Source organism: Ixodes scapularis, unplaced genomic scaffold, assembly GCF_016920785.2.
Source record: "Ixodes scapularis isolate PalLabHiFi unplaced genomic scaffold, ASM1692078v2 PGA_scaffold8__174_contigs__length_109621045, whole genome shotgun sequence".
NCBI classification, from domain to species: domain Eukaryota; kingdom Metazoa; phylum Arthropoda; class Arachnida; order Ixodida; family Ixodidae; genus Ixodes; species Ixodes scapularis.
Genome location: NW_024609883.1, coordinates 78,033,981 through 78,056,874, shown reverse-complemented (window position 1 = coordinate 78,056,874; position 22,894 = coordinate 78,033,981). Strand labels below are relative to the sequence as shown.

At 47.2% G+C, this 22,894-nt stretch overlaps 1 protein-coding gene across 1 annotated transcript in view; it reads left to right on the top strand.

Moving 5' to 3' along the window:
* The window catches only part of LOC120843834 (carbohydrate sulfotransferase 1), a 53,153-nt gene extending 31,492 nt beyond the window's left edge, over nucleotides 1–21,661 (top strand). Inside the window, exons 2-3 of the mRNA XM_040215279.2 lie at nucleotides 11,874–12,106; nucleotides 20,068–21,661. Of these exons, the coding sequence (XP_040071213.1) occupies nucleotides 11,941–12,106; nucleotides 20,068–21,356 (1,455 nt within the window). The 5' untranslated portion in view covers nucleotides 11,874–11,940 and the 3' untranslated portion in view covers nucleotides 21,357–21,661. The remainder of the gene's footprint in view (nucleotides 1–11,873; nucleotides 12,107–20,067) is intronic.
* The last annotated feature ends 1,233 nt before the right edge of the window (nucleotides 21,662–22,894 follow it).

Sequence of the window (22,894 nt, the reverse complement as noted above, 5' to 3'; positions counted from 1 at the left end):
CGAAATGCCGAAAGCCTAGCCAAAGAACGTTTCACTTTAGTCGCGCATGAGTATCACGTCGATTTCACTGTGCGTGATTCCTTCAGCCGGTGATTGCAGAGGCGCGTATGACGACGAGCGCCATGACGATCCGATGTTTGCGCTGCTTGATCGGCCTAATCGAATCGTAGCGTCCCGGCTGAGGTCGGCCTTCATGTGAAACGAAGTATATATAGTTCGAGTCTCTCGAAGAAACCGCCGGAGTGTCCCCCCCCCCAAGGTGGGCGACCTGCACGACCGCGACTAATCGTCCCCAACTAAAAGGAACGTCGTCGCCGCGTACGCGGCGGAAGCGATTTCCATCCCTAACAAAGCGGAAAGAATGACGAGCGAGAGAGAGAGAGAGGGCTAATTTGGCGTGTGGCGATGCAGAGCAACCTGCAGAGAGCCGGGCCGGCCCACTCCATCAGCTGAGTGGATGGCTGCCGCGCATGCGTGCCTCCGCTCCGAAAAAAAAATAAATAAAAAAGCTCCGCCAGAGAGTGAAAGTATCCTCAATCGAAAAAACAAGAGGGTTAAAAACAAAACAAAAGAAGAACAAAAACCCACAGGCGACGACTACAATAAAAGTGCAGAGGAACACTACAAAATGCGTGTGCGTGACGTATTAGCCGAGGACTGCATGGAGAAGAGCCATTTAACGATTTCGCCCGCGGGAGAGAATGCGCGTGTGTCTAGTCTATATACGTCTACGCGGGCTCGCCTAGGTGGATCGGTTGTGTGGGGGGGCGCCCGCATCCAGGTGGTGCGGTAACTCAGCGCGACGGCGCCTGCTGTCCGCCGACGGAGCGACGCGTGCATACCTGTAAGTAAGGAGGCCTCTTCTTCGGTAAAGCTCTACGGGGAACAGAAAACAAAAAGCAGCATGTGAACGTATTTTGTGCGTTGCGCTTCTAGGGAGTTCAGCCTACACTCTAAAGCCGGGGTCCCACTGCAGAAGACAGTCTCCAGACACTTTCTGAGGTGTGATTCTTTCTTTTAGGATGGGTCGCAAAGACGAAACTGTCTTCAGACATGGTCGAAGCATACATACGTATGAAGCTTTCGAGCATGCATGCTTTGGACGTGTTCGCGGATCATTCTGTCTTTGGAGAGTTTTAGGGAACCGTTTTTGCACATCTGATATGGTATACGATGGGCCCTCCGGTTCGAACTGCGCATGCGCAACCACAGAAGATTCCGATGTGCCAAGTTCGTACCGGAGGACCCATTGTACCGTATTAAATTAAAAAAAAAAGAATAAAAAAAAACGGCTCCCTAAAACTCCCTATTATGTCCACAGCAAACACCGTGTCCTTTGTATGATGTACGAGCAATGCGACTATACGGAACAGAAAAGGCAGCATACAACGTACAAAAAAAAATAAAAATAAAAAAATAAAGGGCGTAAACTTAGCTGGTGATGGTCGAACGTATGTTAAAACAAAACACCCCGAGACTAGCGGGGGAAAAAAAAAGAAGGACAATACATTAACACATAGTCTCAGAAAGAGACTTGAGACTTTGTGTTGTCATGTGGTCCTTCGTTTTTTTTTGTTTTTCCTTCTCTGAGTTTTGCCTTAAAATACAACGTATTTTGCATGTTGCGTTTGCTTAAAGAACTCAACTCCTACTATCGAAAAAAAAAAAAGGTCTGCGAGTTTGTTTTCTTGCCGAACACGAAGAAAGTTAATCACGACAAAAAATGGAAGGATCTCAGGATACAGGACGAAATTCAAAATACCATTACACTCCGTTTCACCTTAAGATGCCACGAGCCATATCCCACATGTCAATCCAGCTCTGTGGACCTGCCAGGTGACCGTGCGGCCTTATTTCACATGTTACTCCAGCTCGTAGCGTCCTCTGCGCTACGTATCGTGAGGTGAAATCGAGCATAGATCTCAAAAATGCGATGCTCGCAGAGGACTATGAGCACTTCGAACAACGTCATGGGCGTTATTCCATGTGCGTATCCAATTTTTCAAACACATATTGTGTTTTATGAGCCGACTTTTGAGAGCCCTGTAAGTTTTTGTGTTACGCCCATAGGGAACCATATAAAAAGACCAGTCCCTCGGCCGGATTTCCACTCACGCACTTCGAGATTGTGAGCCGAGTAGTCTGCCGACTGAGCCATTCAAGGTCTGTGGTCGTGTGTACGCAAAGTTGAAGTAATTAAAGAGTTTCAGTAGATCGAGTTCAATTTCCCTACAGCGTGTGACTCGTCGCAAAATTAATGGCTGACCAACTACACGCTGTATAAATATCCCCACAACCCAATTTTTTTTTCCGCTCCGCTCCGAGCCTGCCCAACTGCACGTGCGTAGCCGGCTACGCTCAAACTCAGAGCGTCCGCGCGTTCGCGTGGAGCTTGTGCCACTGCACGAAAGCGGTTCGCTAGAAAATTCGCTATTTGCTCGGCGCGGTCGCGCGCTTCGCGGCCTTTCCTGTCATGCTTCGCCACCTCACGGCGCGTCTCAGAAATGAGATCAAAATCTTCGGTAGGCGGTGCCCTTCCAGATTCCCTTCTCTTCTTCCCCGGAAGGCCCATCACACATTCTGTACTTGCCAGTTTTTGTCAGCATGATCAAGCTTGTATATATAATTTTGTTTTAGAACTAATCGTATCATGACTCATGAGCATTGTCATTCGCTGGAATCCTTCTATGCTTGGCGGTGATTGGGCCGTTTCGTGTTCTGCAGAAAACTCAGCTCTCTTTCTTTTTTCTATTATTAGAGTCTACACATCGCTTTACCCATGTGCCAAAGTGAACTGGCATTCGTCGGACTCTCCCTTCTCAATGCAGAAGGCTTGCTCTACGTGCACCTATTATACGTGTACACTTAAAAAAAAAAAAAAAAAAAGAAAAGAAAATGTGTGTGCGTCTACTTTTCCGCAGAGTACTTTGTCTGTGACGATGCACTTTTGCTGCTGCTCGAGTGGCTTGATTGGATCGCGGCATCGGCGGTGGCGGTCGGACTTTAAACTGAAATGTACTAGGGACACCCAAAAACACAGTCTGCGTCGTGACACAGAGCATAAGGTATAAGAAGGTGACACGCTCCGTGCTCAGTGTCCTAGCATATGCTCCTTCGGTTTTCGGTTTGGACGTATATTCAACCTCGTAATCCGCCGAGCTTTTATATATATATATATATATATATAGGTTGCAGCATTTTGCTATCCAAAGTGTTTTGCGGGGAAACAAGACACGCCCCAGATTTACTTAAGCCGGGGTCACAGTGCTCATGCATTATACAGAAGACAGTCTGCAAACAGGAGCCACCGCAATATCCGCGCTTCGAATGCCGCGTGCCAAGTTTCTTTCTTCGACTCATTGCCATGCGGCATTCGAAGAGCGGATCTCGCGGTGACTCGCCTTCGGATCTGTACGCAGACTGTCTTTTTGTATGATGTATGAGCAGTGTGACACCGGCTTTAGAGTGTGTATATATATATATATATATATATATACACCTTATTTTTAAACTTTTCTTCATGACGCATATATAGCTTAAGAAAAGAAAGGTCCAGTTGAGTGCTGTTTAATCCTAGCCAGGCTTCGCCGGAAGAATTCGTCTTTTCTAGGCTACGCTAACAAAAGCGGTGTGTTCGGAATGCCGGAGCCTATTTATCCCCGTCGAACTGTTTGACTAAGAGCATGGACGGATTTATGGACCAGCCACGCGTGCTTTTCAACGAGATGGTGCATTACAAAAAGATGTAACGTCACGGACGAATGTGGCATTACAGACTCGGGTAATTGCCATTTCACAAAGTACGAGCCGTAATATCCTAAAGAAAATTCAAATATATGTCATTTTTTTAATAAAATCAATTTCACATTAAGGTCTGAAAAAGGGGGGAGGGCGCAGTCCCCTCCCCCACCTCACGACCTTTTACCCTTTCTTATATCCGCCACTGACTATGCTTTGTTTCAGCGTAAGTTCAGATGCAGCCGACGCTACAAGCGGCATCAAAAGAACGAGTCACTTGGCCTTCCCTTTAAGTGATTAGTCCAACGATGATAGAACACGCAGATCAACATGACGAACATCACCAGATGGTGCGCTTTTAACGCTGTCTGATGGGTTTCATCAGCTTGTAGCGTCGGCTGTCTCTGAACTTGGGATGAAATGAAATGTAAAAAAAGACAAAGAACATGCGCTTCAGGTATCGGTATTTCTTTCCCCCGGTTTTCTTGTGGGCAACGCCATTTTTGTACCTTGTGCAGAAAAGACGCAATTAACGGCCATTACAATAAAAAAAAAATACTAAAAAAGAAAACACCACATCCCGAGGTCCAGATACGGTGTCAGGATGCTGCTGATGTCGTTTTGCTCTGTCGCGGACTGTTTAAACATTTCTGAAGGACTGAAAAACGTTTCCTGCAATTTTGGATAGAGCTTAATACAACCATAGCAACCATAATTTTAAGCATCAAGACGGCTGAAGTGCCCGTTAAGCCCGATTCACAAGGTGCAATTTTGTTTGCAAATTCGGAGCTGCGACGACGGACACCGCATCCTCCCCCAAGGATTTTTTTTGTCGCACGAGCAATTACGAAATCGCATGTAAAATCACACCATGTTAATCAGGCTTTACTATAAAGCGTATCTTATTCATTGTCTCTAGTTGAAACGTAATGAACAGCGCCTGCCCAGAAGGAAAGATAGTGTGTGCTGCTTAGGACTGCGATCTCGTTTTTTTATTTGCTTTCTAATTTTCTAGTTACCTCGCCGTCGCTCTTTGTAGACGGTGCGGAAAATTTATACAAAAGCACCTGCGTACCATTACGGTACATGTCCCAGTTATATTTGATTTGTTCATTGTGCAATGCTGTTATACCCTCATAGAGAGCCATAATAAAAGAGAAGTAGATATTGTAAAATAACGTTGGTAGAAATGAACATATGCTAGGAAACAGCCAACTGGCGAATAAAACTGTCGAGAGAATCATTATTAGTGATACTGGGAGGATAGTTGGTTTCAACCCTATAGGATTCGAGCAAGAGAACGATTTTTTGAGGCCATAGATGCGAAGCGGAAATTTATCTCCGTCTCTTGCATGTACTAACAGCTTAGGAAATCCTGGGCCTGGTTTCTTATTTTGACGCTCTTAACGGAGTTCTACTGGTGAAGCTAAACATGCCGTGGTTTATAATATTACTAAACAGATCGTTTTTTTTTTTTTTTTTTTTTTTTTATTATGAATGTCGCGTGTGTTGATTTGGTTGGAGGTTTCCAATCCATCAGGTATCGCGCGGTCTGAGTTCGATTTGTTAATTGCTAAATTAATGATAATTGCAAGTAATGCCATTCAAATGTATTGAAAAAGTTCTAGAGCCTTCCTTTGTAGTATTTATAGTTTCTGTATTTTTAAAGCTGTGTTTGATCCTTGTTTCGCTGGCACTTATAAATGGTCGTCGGCAAAACAAGGCATGCCGATGAGCACGTGTAGAGTCGAAATCGCGTGCTGATCCGCCGATTCTTCGAAAGAGTTCGCTGAGTGATAAGTGAATGATAGTTTTAATTTTCATTCTTTGTTTTGTAGCTTTTGAGCTTACGGAGGCGATGGGGCAGTCCTAAGCCAGATTGTCTAAAATGGTTATGACCAAGTACTTGAAATAACAGATGCTGTTAAATGAACATTTGTCGAAGGTGTAGTTAAAGAAATAAGGATATTTTAAAGTGTCATTTACAGTTATATGCCTGGAGCGGTTTAGATGCATCTGCCAAATCTTGCAAAAGCCAGAATTTTGAGATTGACTTGATCGTCAGCGGAATTTAAATCTTAATACTCAATCTTCAGCGAACTATTCGACATCGACATCAGTATCTGAACATATATAATTAATAAACGAGATAAACAACAGCAGTGACAGTCTAGAACGTTATTGTGCCCTGGCCGTGACGTTGCCTCTATCCGGAACAAAACTCGCCAAAAATAATTTTGCAGCTCATTGGCGTAAAACACTGGAAGCAAATTTATGAGTTTCCCATATATTTTGTATAGCATTAAGTTTTTTTTTTGTAACAGTTTAATAAGTGAGCGAACCCAAGCTAAATATTTAACATCAACTTATATTTTTTTCTTAAATTGTGTAAGCAAAGTCGTGAGCATAAGTAACGGTTGGATTGTAGGTAAATAGCCTTTTCTAAACCAGTGCCGGTGCCGGCTTAAATAGTGATGCTTCTCTGTAAGTCTAGCAACGTGCTTTGAAGTTTTATATTCCAGCATTTTGCAGCAGTCAGAGGTTATTCTGATATGACGATAGTTGGACAGCTGATTTCCCTTGTCCATCTGATGAATCGGTTATATTTGAGCAATCTTCCAGACATTTTGTAAGTCATCATCCGACAGTGACTTTTTCTTAAAAGTTATGCATATATATTTTGCTATCCTAGAGCATATCGGTTTGAAGGCAAATTTGGTAGGGCATACTAGGGACACTGCGATTTTTGTATTTGAGATCAAGTAAAAAACTAACATCACGTTAAAGCCGGGGTCACGCCGCTTATTACGTCATACAAAAGAGAGTCTGCAATGAAGATTCAAACGCGAATCACCGCGAGATCCGTGCTTCGAATACCGCATGGCAATGAGTTCAAGGAGAAAACTTGGCACGCGGCATTCGAACCACCAATTTTGCAGTGACTCGTGTTGGCAGACCGCCTTTCCTATGACGTATGAGCAGTGCGATCCCGGCTTAATTTTTCTAAAGTCACGAGATCACTTCGAAAAGAGTCAACATGGCAGCATAAACAAAGCTTGGAACATCGCTTTCTTCAATCAAGAAAGAAAAAGAAAGTTTGAAACTCGTTAATATTGTTTTACTATCCCGAGCCCGGATATGGCCGACCAAATACGACTTGGAAGAAGCCCGTTTTGGCGAAATATGACGCCAAAACATCGCAGATATGATGTTCGCATAAAGTAGAAGAAAAAAAAAAAACAAAAAAACGTCGTATTACGGTAGTGGAAATAGGCGTGTTTAATTTTAGCTGTTCCACAACTTCTATCGTCGCATTGAGGCGTTCGGTGTCACAGCTCAGCATGCTGGAGGAATTTTTACCCATTTCAGCTACACTCCGTTTCAGGTAAAGTTCGATCTGAAGGAACCAATCAAACGGTGCAAAAACTGCATGGTCATGGCACTCGTGCGCTCTTGGTTTTACGGGTTCGCTAACGCCGTCTAACAACCAATCACACACAGGGAAGGCGGCGTGATCCTGCGATTTGTTTTTCTCTGTGTGATTGGTTTAGCTGGTGGCAGAAAGTAAACACACAAAGACGACGAGCGCCGTGACGATGCACTTTTGTGCCGCTTGATTTTCTCTGTGAGATAGCATAGGTTGACTGCGGTAGGCCTTTATACAGAGTTTTAGGGAACCGGAATAAAACACGGTCGGTAGACCAAACGATCGGTACCTCGGATGGGGAGCTCAGACTGATCGGCTTCCGTGAAACAGTTTTTAGAGCATACCGCGCTTACAGACGATTCCAGACGATTCAGGCGATCGGTGCAGGTCGCACCCCCTGGCAACGGAAATGCGCACTGGCTTCGTGAAGTGGGTAAAGAGGCGGCACGCTTTTTTTGTGTGTGTGCATGGAAAAGTGTTTGGCAATATTGTCACGAATGTAAAATGGCTAAACAAATTAAGAGTGAAAATAAAGGTTACATCGGCGAACTTGTGCCAAATAAAAGCAAAACAACGAGCGTCGCCGACTGCAGAAAAGCGGGCGGCGATTGGGCGGCGTAACAGCAAGCGAGGTCGAGACTGACTCGACAGGGTCCCGCGCAGCTCCTTCTGTATGGTGTGCGTCACCACCTCAAAAATTCGGACCAGAAGGTTCGAGCGTCGCGCGTTCGGGGTGAGAATGAACAGGCGCTTTCAAGAGCAAGAACGCAGGACGAAATGATAAAAGTTACTTCTCAAGTAAGAGTAAACGCGAATCTCCTAGAAGTCCGTGACTGAGCGTTGCTTGCTCGGCCCGGCGCGCGGCATTAGAGAGTTTTAGTAATAGGTATAGGGGCAAACGCAAACCCCCTACGTTAGCGTTAACGTTGCGTCGACGGAACGTTACGGAGCGCGTCGAATACGCACTTTTAGTACAGCGGAAGGAGAACGCATACGTAAAGACTTGTAGTGCCATCTAGATGTCCTCCTGTAAACTGCTTCAAACAATCCAAGGCGGGTATTCGGTCAAGCCAATCCAAAGCCCCGATTCTCCTCGCTTTGTTACGGAAGTGCGTGTTTCCGTGTGCCTGTTGTGTACGTGTTTTGTCTTTTTTTTTTGTATTGATCGCACGGTAAACACCTTTTTGGGTTCGACGGCATCGCCAACGTTCTTGGCTATCGACACCCATCTTTGTGGGTGCTCGAAAGGATTCGTCGCGTTGACTTCTTTGAGGAGGTTGATGTCATCTTCAATGGTAAAGCGAACCCGTACAATGCGCGTAGCACTTCCGCTGGTTTGCCTCACCGCCGCCATTTTTGAAACTGGACTAGTTTCGCGCTCTACCGTGCGCGACGAGAGCAACGAGATGGCACGCAGGGGACCGTTACGTACGTTCGCAAAAATCGATAGCGAGCGTACGTATGCAAGGCTCGCCGCAGTACGTACGTATGGCGCAGGCGCAGTGTGGAGGACGCAACGTTAACGTTAACGTATAGGGTCTGCGTTTGCTCCTATACGTACTACTAAAACTCTATTATCATAGAACGGAAGAGAAAAAAGTGTAGAGCCATTCCACTCTGTAAAGGTGGTTGGCCAGCAAAGCTGTAACGACACCTACAACGATTTACTCAATGCGACGTGGCACACACTCTTTATTTACTTTGTAACGACATTCACAACTGCTTTATGATCAGAGTGATACACGCTAAGAGTTTCCGTTCTCACTGTAGAGAGATTCTTAGCTAAAGTTAGATCAATGCATGATTCATGAATGGTATAGTTTATTGAGTTACATCGGTGAAGCCCATGACTCTTGCATGACGAATTGGATGAACCTCTTCTTTCGCGGTTTCAAAATGTCCACATTAAAGTCTCCGACAGTGATTACCGGTGTGGCTTCATCCATTGACAGTGAGGAGAAAAGCGGTCGCATGAAGCACTCGATGTCAGATTTGTGTGTATTCGGTGAGATGTAGACCGTGAAAATTACGATTCCATCGCTAGTATTCACGGAACACACATCCCCGCAGTCGACTTGGTTGTATTAGAGTTCATACGGCTGGACATAAGCCTCATCCCTTACGTAGACTGCTACGCCTGCCGGACGGTTGTCGTCTCGCTTTATTTTATTTTTTATTTCACAATACTACGAGCCCTGTTAAGGGCCAAAGCAGGAGTGGATAATACAAAACAAGCTTTGCACACACTATTCCGGTGTATCCAGTCACTTGGGATAACGAGTCACACGATGGCTTCGAATGACGTCCACCCCTTTCCAGAGCAGCTGCAACCGTGATTTGTACAGGAAAACGCATGATGCATGCTTCGCATTGTTCACAGGCTCCTCATCATCCATCATGCGGTTTTGATGCTTGTTTTATGACTTTTTTTTTTCTTTATTGAAACACTGCGCTCTGTGCTCTACGGCCTGAAAACTCTTTCTTTCTTTTTTTTTCTTAAAAAAGACAGGAAAGAAAACATTGCGGGGTAGAGGTACACAGCTTGGATTTAAAACATTTGCATTTTCAGAAATAGTGTGAAACCAAATTTGTGGAACTAACGATATTTTGTCTCGTTTTGCTAGAATGCGAGCGCTAAATGTGGCGGTGGCGTACCCACCGTGACTGAACAGTTCGTCTGCTAAAGGAGCAGACGTTCTTAGCGGCAATCATGGCCCTAGAACTTTTTTAACTACGAGTTCGAATTGGCCTGATTCGGGGAGGAAAAACTAAAAAAAAAAGCTTTTTTATCTGACTTGGCTAATCCAAAAAGGAGGAGATTGTTGACGGCGAGACTAAGAAAGCGTTGGTGTCTTGTTCACGCTTTTTTTGTTATCTGTTTTATTTCTCGTGAATTCGACTTGATTCTCTCACCGCCACCATGACAGTTTTTACAGGCACAACCACGAATGCTTTGATTCGCGTTTGAAGCTTCGGCAAGCCACTTCCCACAGCGAAACAACCGTTCTATAAGCGAGTCGAGATGATTGTGATGTCAGCCGGTTTGACCACACGATAATTCACAGCTTACGGTTCGGACAATGGACTACAGTGAGGCAGCAGTGACCCCGCGCCTGCGCACTGCAGTCCGTACCAGGAAGCCGATTATATCGCTCCGTTTGTGCAAGAACGGTGTCTAAAACTCTTTAATGTGGAACGTAGTAAATGCCGACCAGCTCGTATTGCTGCCGACTGTACGTAATGACGCGTGGAAAAAGAAATTATAATTCATGCGTTAGTGGATCCGTACAACACGACTGCGTCTGTGCAAATGCATGTTTTTACTGTTGATCGTCACCATCCGAGCGTGATTGAAGTCTTCAAAACACATGTTTATCGTCTGGACTAGGGGAATTGGAGCGCAACGTGTCAGCGGGTGTCGTGTCCGGGTCTGCGTATCCAGTGGGTTGTATTTCGCATGGATGATAACTGTTGCCGGTAAAAGGACTGCCCAGCAACACCTATTGCCGCCGCCTAAACATATTCGCATGTTTTTCTTTTTCTTTTTTCTTTTCTTTTGCTTTTCCAATGTTTTTACCTGTGACATCCACTGATTATAGTGAACCGAAGAATGTTTTTGCCTCCAACAAAAATATTCTCAAACTTTTTTTTTTATTTATTATTATTATTTGTTTATGAGCAGAGGACCGTGAACAGTTTCGTACGATTCATTTTGCACGATGAAATTTACGCTGTACTGAGCAAGAAAAAAAAAACAGAAAAAAAGGGGGTGAATAAAAAGTGGTAAGGTTTGTCTGACCAGACAGCCCTAAAGCCAGAATAACACTGCTCGTATATATATATTAAAAAAAAAAAAAAAAAAAAAAAAAGAGACTGTTTGCAAACACGAGTCACCGCAATATCCGTGGTTCGAATGCCGCGTGCCAAGCTTTCTCCCCGAACTCATTGGCATGCGGCATTCGAAGCACAAATCTCGCGAATGTATAGCCGCTGTAACCCCGGCTTGAAGCCGCGGCCAGACTTGCTCATACATCTTACAAAAGACGCGGACTTTCTCCGCAGACACGATAACAGAAATATCCGCGGACAGTCCTCAAGTTTCTAAGCATCTTAGCTTCATACAAGCTTCCAACATCTCTGCAGATAGAGTTTTGCATGGTCAGTGGTATAGGACCGTTATACACACACAAAAAAAAAAACACGTTAAAGACAGTAGGGAGTTTTAGGAAACCGTTTTTGCACATCCGATATGGAGCGATGGGTCCTACGGTACGCACTGCGCATGCGCAACCATAGAAGACTTCCACATGCTCAGTTCGTATACCGAAAGGCGCATCGTACCGTATGGGATGTGCCAAAAATGGTTCCCTAAAACTGTCCATGGTCTGCAGACTCTCTTTTGTAGATCTATTAGCAGTAGGATCGCGACTTGGCTGACTATACTCCGCGCTGGAAAACGAGGGAAAGGTGAAAAGATGTGCACGCTGTGAAATCAGGAAAGGGGGAGGGGGGGGGGGGGTGAATGCGAACGGGGTCGAGACGTCTGTCTTCGAAACACTGCCATTACTGTCGCACGACGTAGGGCTAGGCAGGTGTCTCGCCGACAAAAATGAAATTGTAACGACAGCGGCCATTTCTAAACTGAGGAAGGGCTTCTCCGCTAACGATGTTCCGTCGCTCGCTCTTTTTTGTTTCCGCGCCTCCGCAGCCACGTCGGGGTCCCGATGTCGTGACCTGGAAGCCCCGAAGCCGCGCCTCGCGGAAGAGCCGGAGCCATGGTGCGGCGCAAGAACGTGCTGCTCCTGCTCTTCGGAGCGGCAGTGTTCTTGGCCGTCATTCAACTGGCGCCGGACCGGAAGCTGTCGACTGTCAGAGCCCCCGTGCCGGCATCGCCGTCCCAGGACAGCGTCCGAAAGGTGCCGCAGGCGGTCACCACTACAGGTGAGCGCACGAAGCACTTAAAACAAAACCTACAAGTGACGCGTTCGCTTTCCCGCAGTGCGTGCGATGAGACAGTCAACGAACGCTGCGAATCTCCGAGGTCAACGAAACATTCTGATCAACCGCAGCTCCGGGTTGCGTACCGGATTGTTGGTGCAACCCACAGCGCTACAAGTCGTGCTCGACATTGCACACGCAAGTCCGGCGAGTTTCTCCGACTCCACGACACGCGCGTGAGCGAGCAGCACCGCTTCGCTCTCTTCCGCGCTGTCGCGGAAGCAATGCTGGAGACTGGAGTTAAATGAACTGCCTGGACGCTAATAAAAATAGGAGAACACGGGATAACGTAATAAGCACCTCTTGCCGTCGGTAGAATCGCAAAATGCCACGGGAAACCTAGCGTCCGCGGCGTCCGTACGAGAGCGTAGGACTAAACCTACCTCATTGCCCAGTGTTGCTTCACTAGCTCACACGGTGTCAGCGTTGCTCACCCGCTTTCGGGCCGCTAACCGAGCCGGGAGAACATTTTTAATATTGGTTTCAATCGGTAATGTGGCGTCGGTTTGACGTGATATTTTGGGTATCACAGTATTTTGACCCCCTAAAGCGATATGAGTCATTTCGATAGGGTCGACTTTTTGAGTGGAGTTGCCCTTTAACTTAAACCCCCATAATCATCTTAAACTTCGATGTTTATGTCCGACGACAAACAATGACACCAAAAACACCGAATGTGTTAGATAGACTCTCCAAATATCACCCTAAATTCGAAAAAAATAGTTCCAAAGACACGAGACCTTCATGATAACTATACTCCGTTTCACTCTAATCCCCGAATTCATTGATGTGACTTGATCTAAAGCCGAACTTCGACTTGCTCGAGTTCTTCTCAACATCATATTGGACTTGAAAACGCTCAAGCGGGATTTGCGTTGAGAATGAACATCACCTCATTTTAGTGAAACAACAACCACAAATATATATTCGTATATACACCTATGACACTGAGAAAGTGACAGCACGCGCAATGCGAGTCCCACACTAAAAAGCATGCCAGCTTTCTGCTTTCCCGCCGATAACTCGGAAAATTATTCACTGGGCTCTATACGGAGGCAGCTTGATGAATGACGAGTCCTAAACATGACGCTAGCAGTTACCTTTTTTGTACTCAGGGTACCTACGGTGCTGGGAATGCGTCTCCGACTGGTTTGTTTATTTTAGCGTGCTATCATGCCCCGTACATCGAAAGTGATCTCGAAGTGGCAACAAATGACGTCGCAAGAACCGGGGTGTCATGCTGTCGGATTTCGCGACCCTGGCGGTTGGTTGTAGAAACGCTGGCGAAAAGCACGAGCAAACGCGAGGGTCGCTGTCGTCACGGCGTCCCAAGTCCTGGCTGCCGAAGCTACCTTGGACTGTCAACCTGAGGAGCGATTTGCAGCAGGACAGGTGTCTGTCGCATCCACCACCGCTGTGACTTTTCCAGACGCGTAAACACACCAGTTGAAAACGCGTTCCAGGCCACCAGAGTCAGTGTCACATTACAGACTCTCTTTTTAGGCCGATGTTTATTTTCGGCACCGGCATTCGCCGGTGCAGCACTGATTTACGTTCCGAGTGTTTTGGCCACGGCCGCTCGATTCTGCTTCCAGCTCCGCTGGGAGCGGTAGAGCGCCTGTATTGCAGATAGGGTCCAATAGCTCGATCGGGGTCCGTGAGTTGTGGACCGCGTTTGTAATGGAAGCTGGGAGAAGGTGCCGAAAGCGCTGCAAATGTCGCCGCCCTTCGGCCTGCTTTCCTCCTTGCTGCGTGAAACCGTCACGCACGCGCACTTGCGACCAGTATCCGCGAAGAGGCATCCGCCATTAAATTGCAAACGGTCTCCATGGTTTGGTATGGACACTCTCCACAATCTAGGCTCTCTAGGAGTGGCGTACCGAATGGCTTTTTCTGCCGAGGAAAACGAAAGTTCTCAGAGAGCCTTGCGGCGCTAACAATCGGCAGTGGAACGCCTATCTTAGTTTCTCGTCGTGACAATTTTGAAGGCATTCACTGAACTAGCTTTTATGACAACGATGACATGCTTCCATTCAATATACATTTCCTCAAAACCTTCGGAAAACCACAGCATCAACTGGAAAACAGTCAGCACATGAAACGATTCAGTTTGTTGTTCGACCTCGTACTTCCAAACGAGATCCATTAGTCCATGCGTCCCTGTATAACAATACAGGTTTCTTCTCGATGCCGAAACAATGAAACCCGAGTGTTGGTCGAGAAGCCAAGCCTTTGCGGAACCGTCGCTCGTCTGCTACGATGCAATTACGCAAACAATGAGAATCAGCTTCGCTACTTAATCAATTCTCTCAGTCCGAGCGAACCTGTTTTGTGGGCGTTAATCGCTTTCGCCGTTCCGGCCGAGAACGGCGTGTGTATTCATCGTTCGGGCGAATTATACCGTGGCGGGAGTTTGAGGCACGGTAATGCATTTCCGCTCGTAAATTAAGGCCGCTCTCTGTGGGCGTTTGTTTTCCAGCTGTGCTTTGTTCCTCGTTAGCGGTGCGGGAGACCGCAAAGCGCGTGTGCGTGGTAACTGGCGGTACACTGCGTGGGGGGCACCGCCCAGAATGCGCGTTCCAGTTGTAATATATTCTTTTCAAAAGGCCATCGAGGAACATTGGCGGTCGCTATTGCTAGGTGGCGCAAGTTACCACCCGTTACAAAAGCCATTCGGTACGCCGCTCCTAGAGAGCCTAGATTGTAGACAGTGTCCATTAACATCCATCCATCCATCCACAAGAACACGAAGCGTGGTATTGGATCCGAGTCCTCGCCGAACGCTAACGTATATCTCGTGTCCAATAGGAGCTGAGCCGAGTGGACGCCGAACTCTGACGCAACCCTCGAGTCCAATGCATGCTCAGTACCTGCCCGAACAACGATGCGCTCGGATAATTGGCGCAACAAACACTTGATGGCGCGCTCTTTCGGAAAAAAGCAAAGTTTATTGCGCTTTTGCGACTGAGCGATCCTTGGTAGTTTTGTTCTAATATGTTGTAGCATAAGCGAGATATACCGCGTTTCGCCGAGCCTAACCTGCCCTTATTCTTCGTGTGCCTTTTTGCTTTAAAGTTGAACTTCTGGGATTCAAATCAGCGCAATTTACACAAGCTGAATCTTATCAATGACATCTTAAGAACCTCAGGGAGTAGCATGGGTCCCGGGCATCCTAAAATCTCGCTCCGCATCCAATGATGCTGTGACAGTTGCGTATAAGAACGCTGATAAACGAACCACGGAGGAAGGAGCGTGAACGCATTCGAGTCGCTCCCTAAGTTTCTTAAGTTGTCAGTGGACACTCTAAAGAATGACATTGTGTTCACTTTCGTACATAACCCAGAGACAGCCAATGACGGCGAACCAGTAGGTGGACCACAATAAATGACAAAGCTCAGAATACGTTTATACCGAGTAAAAATATAATGTCTATAGGGACCATGTCGAGGGCATTTAAGTACACCATGACCCAGAATGACGTCTTGCGTAGTGACACACACACACACACACACACACACACACGCATGCACGCACGCACGCACGCACGCACGCACGCACGCACGCACGCACGCACGCACGCACGCACGCACGCACAGAGTTTTCGACTGCCTTGCATACCGACACGCTATCATCGTCTGCTCGGCGCTCGGTCAGCTACAGGCTACGTCTGCTTCGCGCTTGTGGTCTGCTTCGTCTGCTTGTTGTCACGGCTGACTTTCGATACAATCGGCGTACCAAAGGAAGTTTCGGTGCGCACGCGCATTCTCATCCGGACGGAGGGCAACGAACGCCTGCTGGAAGCAGGGCTTTTGTATACGGCGTTCTCAACCCGGTGCCAGTCTCAGCGTTCGTGCGTTCGGCGCCTAACACACTCGATTTCCCAAACCGCGTTATGACGACTCGCCCTAGACGACGCTCTCGGCACGGTGTCGAGAGCATCCACCACACGCCGACTCCCAACTGGCCAAGCAAGTGTTGGGCTTCAAATCTCACCTGTTCGACACTGTTTCAGTGGACTCTGCCATACAAATGTGAGACGAACACGTGGCAACTCGGTTGTTCGTCCTATCCACGTTTGCAAGTCCGGTCTCAGGGCGCTGCCATCTTCCTCAGTGGAGTGCGCTTTGGACGCGGCCATAATCCGATCACGACGCCTTAGCAAGGCTTCGTAATCGGATTATGACTGGTCCAAGCGCACCCCAGCCAAGCAAGATGGCAGCGCCCTGAAGCCGGGCTCATTAACTGAGTTTCCTATTGGCCGAGAGATCGCTCCATATATGAAGAATACGGACGTCACCTCTTGCCATTTTTAGGGTATCCCAAGTCACCAGGCTCGATCTAAAATGGATCGTAAAATTCGGCGCCTGCATGAAGCAGTCTAAACTTTTGGTGAAAGATGTTCCACAGGTCGGTTTTTTCTGGTAAGATTGCAAAGCGTAGTTCCATTCCTGTAAAATATATGGTCAAAAACTTGCCCTGGTAGACGGCGGACGGCGACGCAGCCGACCAAATCGGGTTGCAGGGCGCGTTTGGCGCGCGTATTGATAGGTGGCGTCGGGAGCAGCGTCCGAATAAGGCCTCTACGTCCGAAGGCGCAACCGACCAGCGAAAAAGGCAGACGAAACGCAGACGAAATCCGTTGGCTGCAAAAACGGCCTCGTTATGCAAACGTGTTTTTTTTTTCTTTTACTTTAAGCTTTGCTTTCATTATCCGCATTAATTTTTAAATCAAAGGTACTTCACAAAAAAAGATTAAGTTCATTTTAATAAACCCTGGTGGTTGCGAGCTGTCTCGATTAGTCTCGATAAGGAGGTAGCGCCATCTATCAATACGAGCGTCAAACGCGCCCCGCCAGTCCACATTGTCGTCTGCTTCGCCGCCCTCCGCTAACCCTGGCAAGCTTCGAACTTGGCCCATTTTTACAGAAAAGGAGCTACGATTCCTAATTTTACAAGAAAAAAACGACTTGTGAAATACACCTTTGACGAAAAGTTTAGATTGCTACGTACAGGCGTCAATTTTTAAGGGGGGATCTGTGGCTGATTGGGCTAGCGCACACCAGCTCGGAGCACGTAGAGCGAAAGATCTCGCTGCAGAACCCAGAGATCCTGGGTTCAGTCCCCACTCCTGCCCGTTTCGATCTGGATGAGCCTCGTACCGGCGTGCGGTCGTGTATTACCACTACGTGGTGCACGTTAAAGACCCCACGTTAGCGGTTGTACCGCACTGACTAAATTGCTCACCTACAGCTGAGATACCAGACGCCCTCTGAGGCAGTCCAACTTTCGGCTGTATAAATATATACACAACCATTCGCTTTGCGTCAATTTTTACGGTCCATTTTAGATCGAGCCTGGTGACTTGGGACACCCTATATAACCTTCTTGGACAATGCGCATAACGTTTCACTGTCGTTGCATACATCACATTTTTTAAGGCGTTAGCATTAGTGCTTTTGTAAATGCGCTGACCGTGGACTGGTTTTGACTGACTAACTAAAGTTCGCAACGTCACGACGGGATGGCGCCACAGCCCTACTGACTGTAGAAACAGGCTAGGAAACGCCTTCTCCAAGCGTCGACAGATGGCGGGCGGGGGGGCACTTCGCAAAACGCCAAACCAGGGAGTACAAGGAGACATGGGATGGGCTTCATTTGAGGGCAGGGAAGCTGTGAGCAAGATAGATTTTGAGGATCGGTTGAGGCAAATGGATGGGGAGCAATGGGCACGGAAGGCTTTCAGCTATTTATACATGAGGAGTGTAGACACAAAGTGGAGACAGCGCACTAGGAAATTAAGAGGAAAGTTTTTAGGCCTTAGTGGAGTTACGAAAGAGCAGGCCTCAGTTAAGAAGTAAGTTAAGGCCACAGAAAGAGATCGGTGGCTAGAGGGAATGCGGACAAAGACGGCTCTAGAAAGCTATAGATTAGACAAAACAGTTATTGCCGAAGAAAGCATTTATGACAATTCTAAGGGAAGCTCATTGTTGTTTGAGTCGAGGACGGGTGTTTTGCGAACCAGAACATACAGAGCGAAGTACCAGGAAATGGATACAGTGTGTACTGCTTGTGGAGAGGAGGACGAGACGGCTGAGCACTTGATACTCTACCGAAGACAACATAGATTTAATAAAGTCATTGGGTTTTAGAGACAGCGAAGGAAGAGTGGATTTCAAGACAGTAGAGATTACCAAGCAAAGATTAAGTGAAGGGTGGCAGAAAGCGAGAGAAAACTAGGTATGTTCTTATTAACTGATGGCAAGGGGGTTTTATAGCCTCGCTTTATTTTCAGTGCGGGGTGAATATAGCTTTCACATCTAAATATTCTAAGCTTAAATGATAAAAGAAAATGACTAGGTGGCGTAAGCTACCGCCCGATCCAAAGGGCTCAGCTGGATTCATCCATCCATCCATCCATGCTATCAGGGGTATGCAGTGCATGGAACGCGTCTCCGACTGGTGTGGTTAACAGGTCCAAAAAGTAGTCCCCCGATTTCCGCCTGATGTTGCATAAAAGTGTCATGCTGTCACCAATGGCGATCCTGGTGGTGTCACAGCAGTGTTGGCGGAAGTGGCAGACGCCTGTTCTGCCATTTTCCTGCAACTTTCTCTACAGTGTGACAACCCAGGGAAGTTTCGGCGCCGCTACGACAGCGACATTCGCGTCCGCTCGTGATTTTCGCCAGCATTCCTACGACCAACTGCTAGGATCGCGACATCCGACAGCATGAGACTCTGGCGTTTGTGACGTCATGTGCTGCCACTTTGGGACCTCTATTCATGCATGGGCGAGATAGGACGCTAAACACAACAGTCGGTGACGCGCTCCAGGCACCTTAGTGCGAGTGCGGAGTGCGCGCTTTGGACGCCCTAGAAGCTTCTGCTGCCAAAGCCGCACGCCGTACCTCCATAGAACAATACCTAGCGGCTAAACTCAACGTTCATATGATGCCCGATGCTTCCCAACGCATGTGTGTCAACCCAACTAATGTAGGACACCATATGATGCCGCTCATCGTGATATGGGACTTCAGCGTTAATGTTAGAGGCGGACACAACCAGTGTCTGCTAGAGTACATGCGAGGTCTCAGTGCGGACTGACGCTGTGCACGGACACTGACGAAGCCACGTCGCGCAACCGCACCACTATAAATTTGATCTTCCCCAGTCGGCATCTACATTACGTTCAAACGGCGGCATATGTGGCGTACTTCACGTTGCACAGGCCGCTCATGTACAGGATCTATCTGCCGCAGGAATACGCGCCGTTCACACACCTGCAACCGAGTAGAACGGAGAGAGACAAGACCGGTTTTTAAGCCTCTTGCGACGTCTTAGGACCAGCTCCGCAGCGGTGCAACCTGTCTTAAGACGTTGCAAGAGGTTTAAAAACCTGTCTTGTCTCTCTCGGTCATACTCGGTCGCAAGTGTGTGAACGGCATGCTTACGCATTTATTTGAGAATCAGCGTGGCGGCAGCAGGTCCTCCTGAGGTCCTTCTACTGTTCGTTGGGACTGAGTGCCTTTCTGCTCTGCGAGAAGTGACCTCATAGGCTTTCTTGGAAAACGCTGGGCGTTGCTCGTTGTGTCCGCGCGTCTTGTTTTGTGATTCCTTCTTTGCTGTTCTTATCAGTTAATTATGCGATCCTATTGGCTGAGGGGTGTTGTAAGATGCCGAGGACTCGCCGTGGCCTGCGTTTTTTGAGTTGTCAGTGAAGATAGCGAATGATGAGGCATGAATAGCATTGAAGCCCCAGAACAAAAAAAGATATAACACTAATACCCTGAGCATACGAATCCATGCTCACTAGCTCCTCAAAACTTATAGGTTGAAATTAATTTATTTGCTTAAAAAATGCTTTGTGCACCATTAGATCAACGCTCATGATATTATCTTTTTTTCAGGGTCTTCAAAAGTTGGCAACGAGTCCAAACCGAAGACATATGCCCGAGTTGCGAGTGTTCAAACAGACGCAGCGAAAAATTCCACAACGACATCGACCACCTCAAGAAAACCGAGCTACGCGACGGTGAATTTCCGAGCCGTCGGCGTTGTTACGTCCACGTCAATCTCGATCGTCAGAGCCCCAGTAATAGAGAAGAAGCCCCAGAAACCACAGACACCCGCGAAGCCCAAGGGCTCTCACCTGAAACCCCTTCTCCTCAACCGGATGCTGAAGATGTTCGAACTTGCCCTCAAACACTATGCGGTCGTTCCTGCCAACAAGGTGCAAAGGGTGATCATCGTAACGTACTTTAGGGCTGGTTCCACGTTCGTCGGTGACATCTTCTCCTCTAACCCGAGGACTTTCTACCACTTCGAACCCTTGCACATGTTCAGCAAGGATGCGAGACTCAACGGTGGCGCGGCGCAAAACGCGTCGAAACTAGTGGGCCATCTTCTGCGCTGCGAGTTCAACAGGGTCCAACACTACATCCGGTGGGTGTCCGAGGCCAAGTTCCTGTTCCGTCGCAACCACTTCCTGTGGGCCATGTGTGGTGGTCAGAACGCGGTGTGCTTCAAGGGCGAGTACGTCGCCAAGGTGTGTCTGCGTGCGCCTACGCAGGTGATGAAGGTGACCAGACTCCACATGTCTCAGGTCCATGACTGGATAAAGGCCAACAGGGACATTGCTGGATCGGTGAAAGTGGTGCATTTAGTGCGCGATCCGAGGGGCATTTTGGCCTCTAGGAGGCTTCTAGACTGGTGCAACGAGTCCAAGAGTTGCGCGCACCAGGACACGCTTTGTTCCGAGATCCGGGCTGATCTGGACAGCTTCGAGGACCTCAAGCGAGAGTTTCCAAACGGAACGTACCGTCTGCGTTACGAAGACGTGTCCATGGAACCCGAGAGAGAAGTGATAGCTCTGTTCAAGGAGTTAGGCATCAAGTATACGACATCGGTGGGAAACTTTCTGAAGACCCACACCAAGGCGCGAAAGGCGGACGTCATGGACCCATACTCGACGAGGAGGAACTCATCCACTGTGGCATTTGAATGGAGACAGAAACTCAAATACGCGGATATTGTGGAGATACAAAGGTCATGCGCGGATGTGCTTTTGAGGCTCGGTTATAAAGCCATAAGTAGTGCGAGTGAACTCAACGGGGAACCGCCCATACGTTCCATTCCGAACCTAGTTGCCACCGGTGTTCGTTCTACACTAAGAGTGTCTGAGGATAAAACAAGTTAACTCTTTTGTCATTTTTAACTACTATGATTCTACTTTTGTGCGTGGTGCCTGAACGTCTTTGCAAATCGTAAGAGTCGCGGTGTGTGTGAGGTATACTGACACGGTACTACAGCTTTAACTACGGACGATGCATTTGTTAAAAAAATGACATTTTTAGACTACCTGCTTTGCGCTTTTAATTAAAAAGAATATAGTGTTATTGCATCTCCGTTGTAACAAGGTAAGTACAATATTAATACGATATTTATTACTTACGTGAAAACTTTTGCACGTATCGGGAGTAACATTGTGCATTTGAACAAAGAGAAAGGTTTGCTATGTTTAATCCTCCATGGGTAATATCGAACGAAAAGTGAGGGGCGCGCAGATCCTGCCTATGTGTCTTTGTCTGTACATATGGAGTTTAGTTTTTCAGTAACACCCTAGGCGACAATGGCAAAAGGAAATGAATAGAAATTGTTTCGCATATAAGTTTGTTTGAACGAGTGCTGCACCCTTGGGGAAATTTTTTTTTTTTGTGTCCGGCTGAGAGTGATAAATTCTAAATACTAACTGAACCTAAACGACTGTGCTTCATGGTTGCGCCCCCAGCGTACGAGTGTAAGAAGGTAATGATGGTTGAAAATGTATCGGTGAAAAAAATACGTAAAGTCTACATTGTTGCCAGCTTATAGCTGACCCTATACTATCAGACGGACATTCAGCAAACGCTGCTGGCAGACATACTGCTATGCTTAGGTAAATAAAGTTTCTTAGCAAGTGGCATAGCTGAAGTAGCACTTATTCTGCCCGGTTAACCTTTTCGCCTTATCAACAAGCCATTTACATTCCTCCGGCAGATAGGAAGCGTTTTATCTTTTTTTTTTATCATATTCGCCAGCAGTGTCGGTTGTTTGTTCTTTCTGTGAAACTCTAGTTTGTGTCTAGCAGTCTAGTGCCAAGTTTACCGAACAACAAGCAAGCATGAAATAGGACTTGGGGCGCAGCTACTTCGCATTGTGCCAAAGACACCGTAAAAGCCGAATAAAGGCTAGGAATGTCCAGTGCTGACATCTCAACAACTTTAGACGAAAAGTTGACAGACGTTGGCTATTGGTCCACTTGACGAACCAAGTTGTATTTTACCTTCAGAAGCTGGTGTCTTGTATTTGGTCTTGTCTGTGATGTAAGCCACTTCTAATATTTTCCCCAAACCATGGGCCTTCTGCTTAACTACTTTTGTACGAACCTACGCACATTTTTCTTATTTTTTTAATATCCAAAGCTTTGTTTCCGGTAGACACTTGGGCCAGCAAGTTTCAATTTTTTCGACACTGATTCAAGTTGCCTAGCCCACCTTCGAGAAGAATAGTAGGCTGAGGAGCGCAAGTTCGTCTGATTCTTGTGCAGGGAAGGCACTGACGGCAGACCGCCGAGCTCTCATTGGTTCTAATCGATGGATAGAGGGTAGACCTCAATGCTAGCTGCCTTGAGGCCTACCCACTATCCTTCATTCAGAACCAATCAGAGCTCGGTGTTCTGACGTCACCACAACCCTT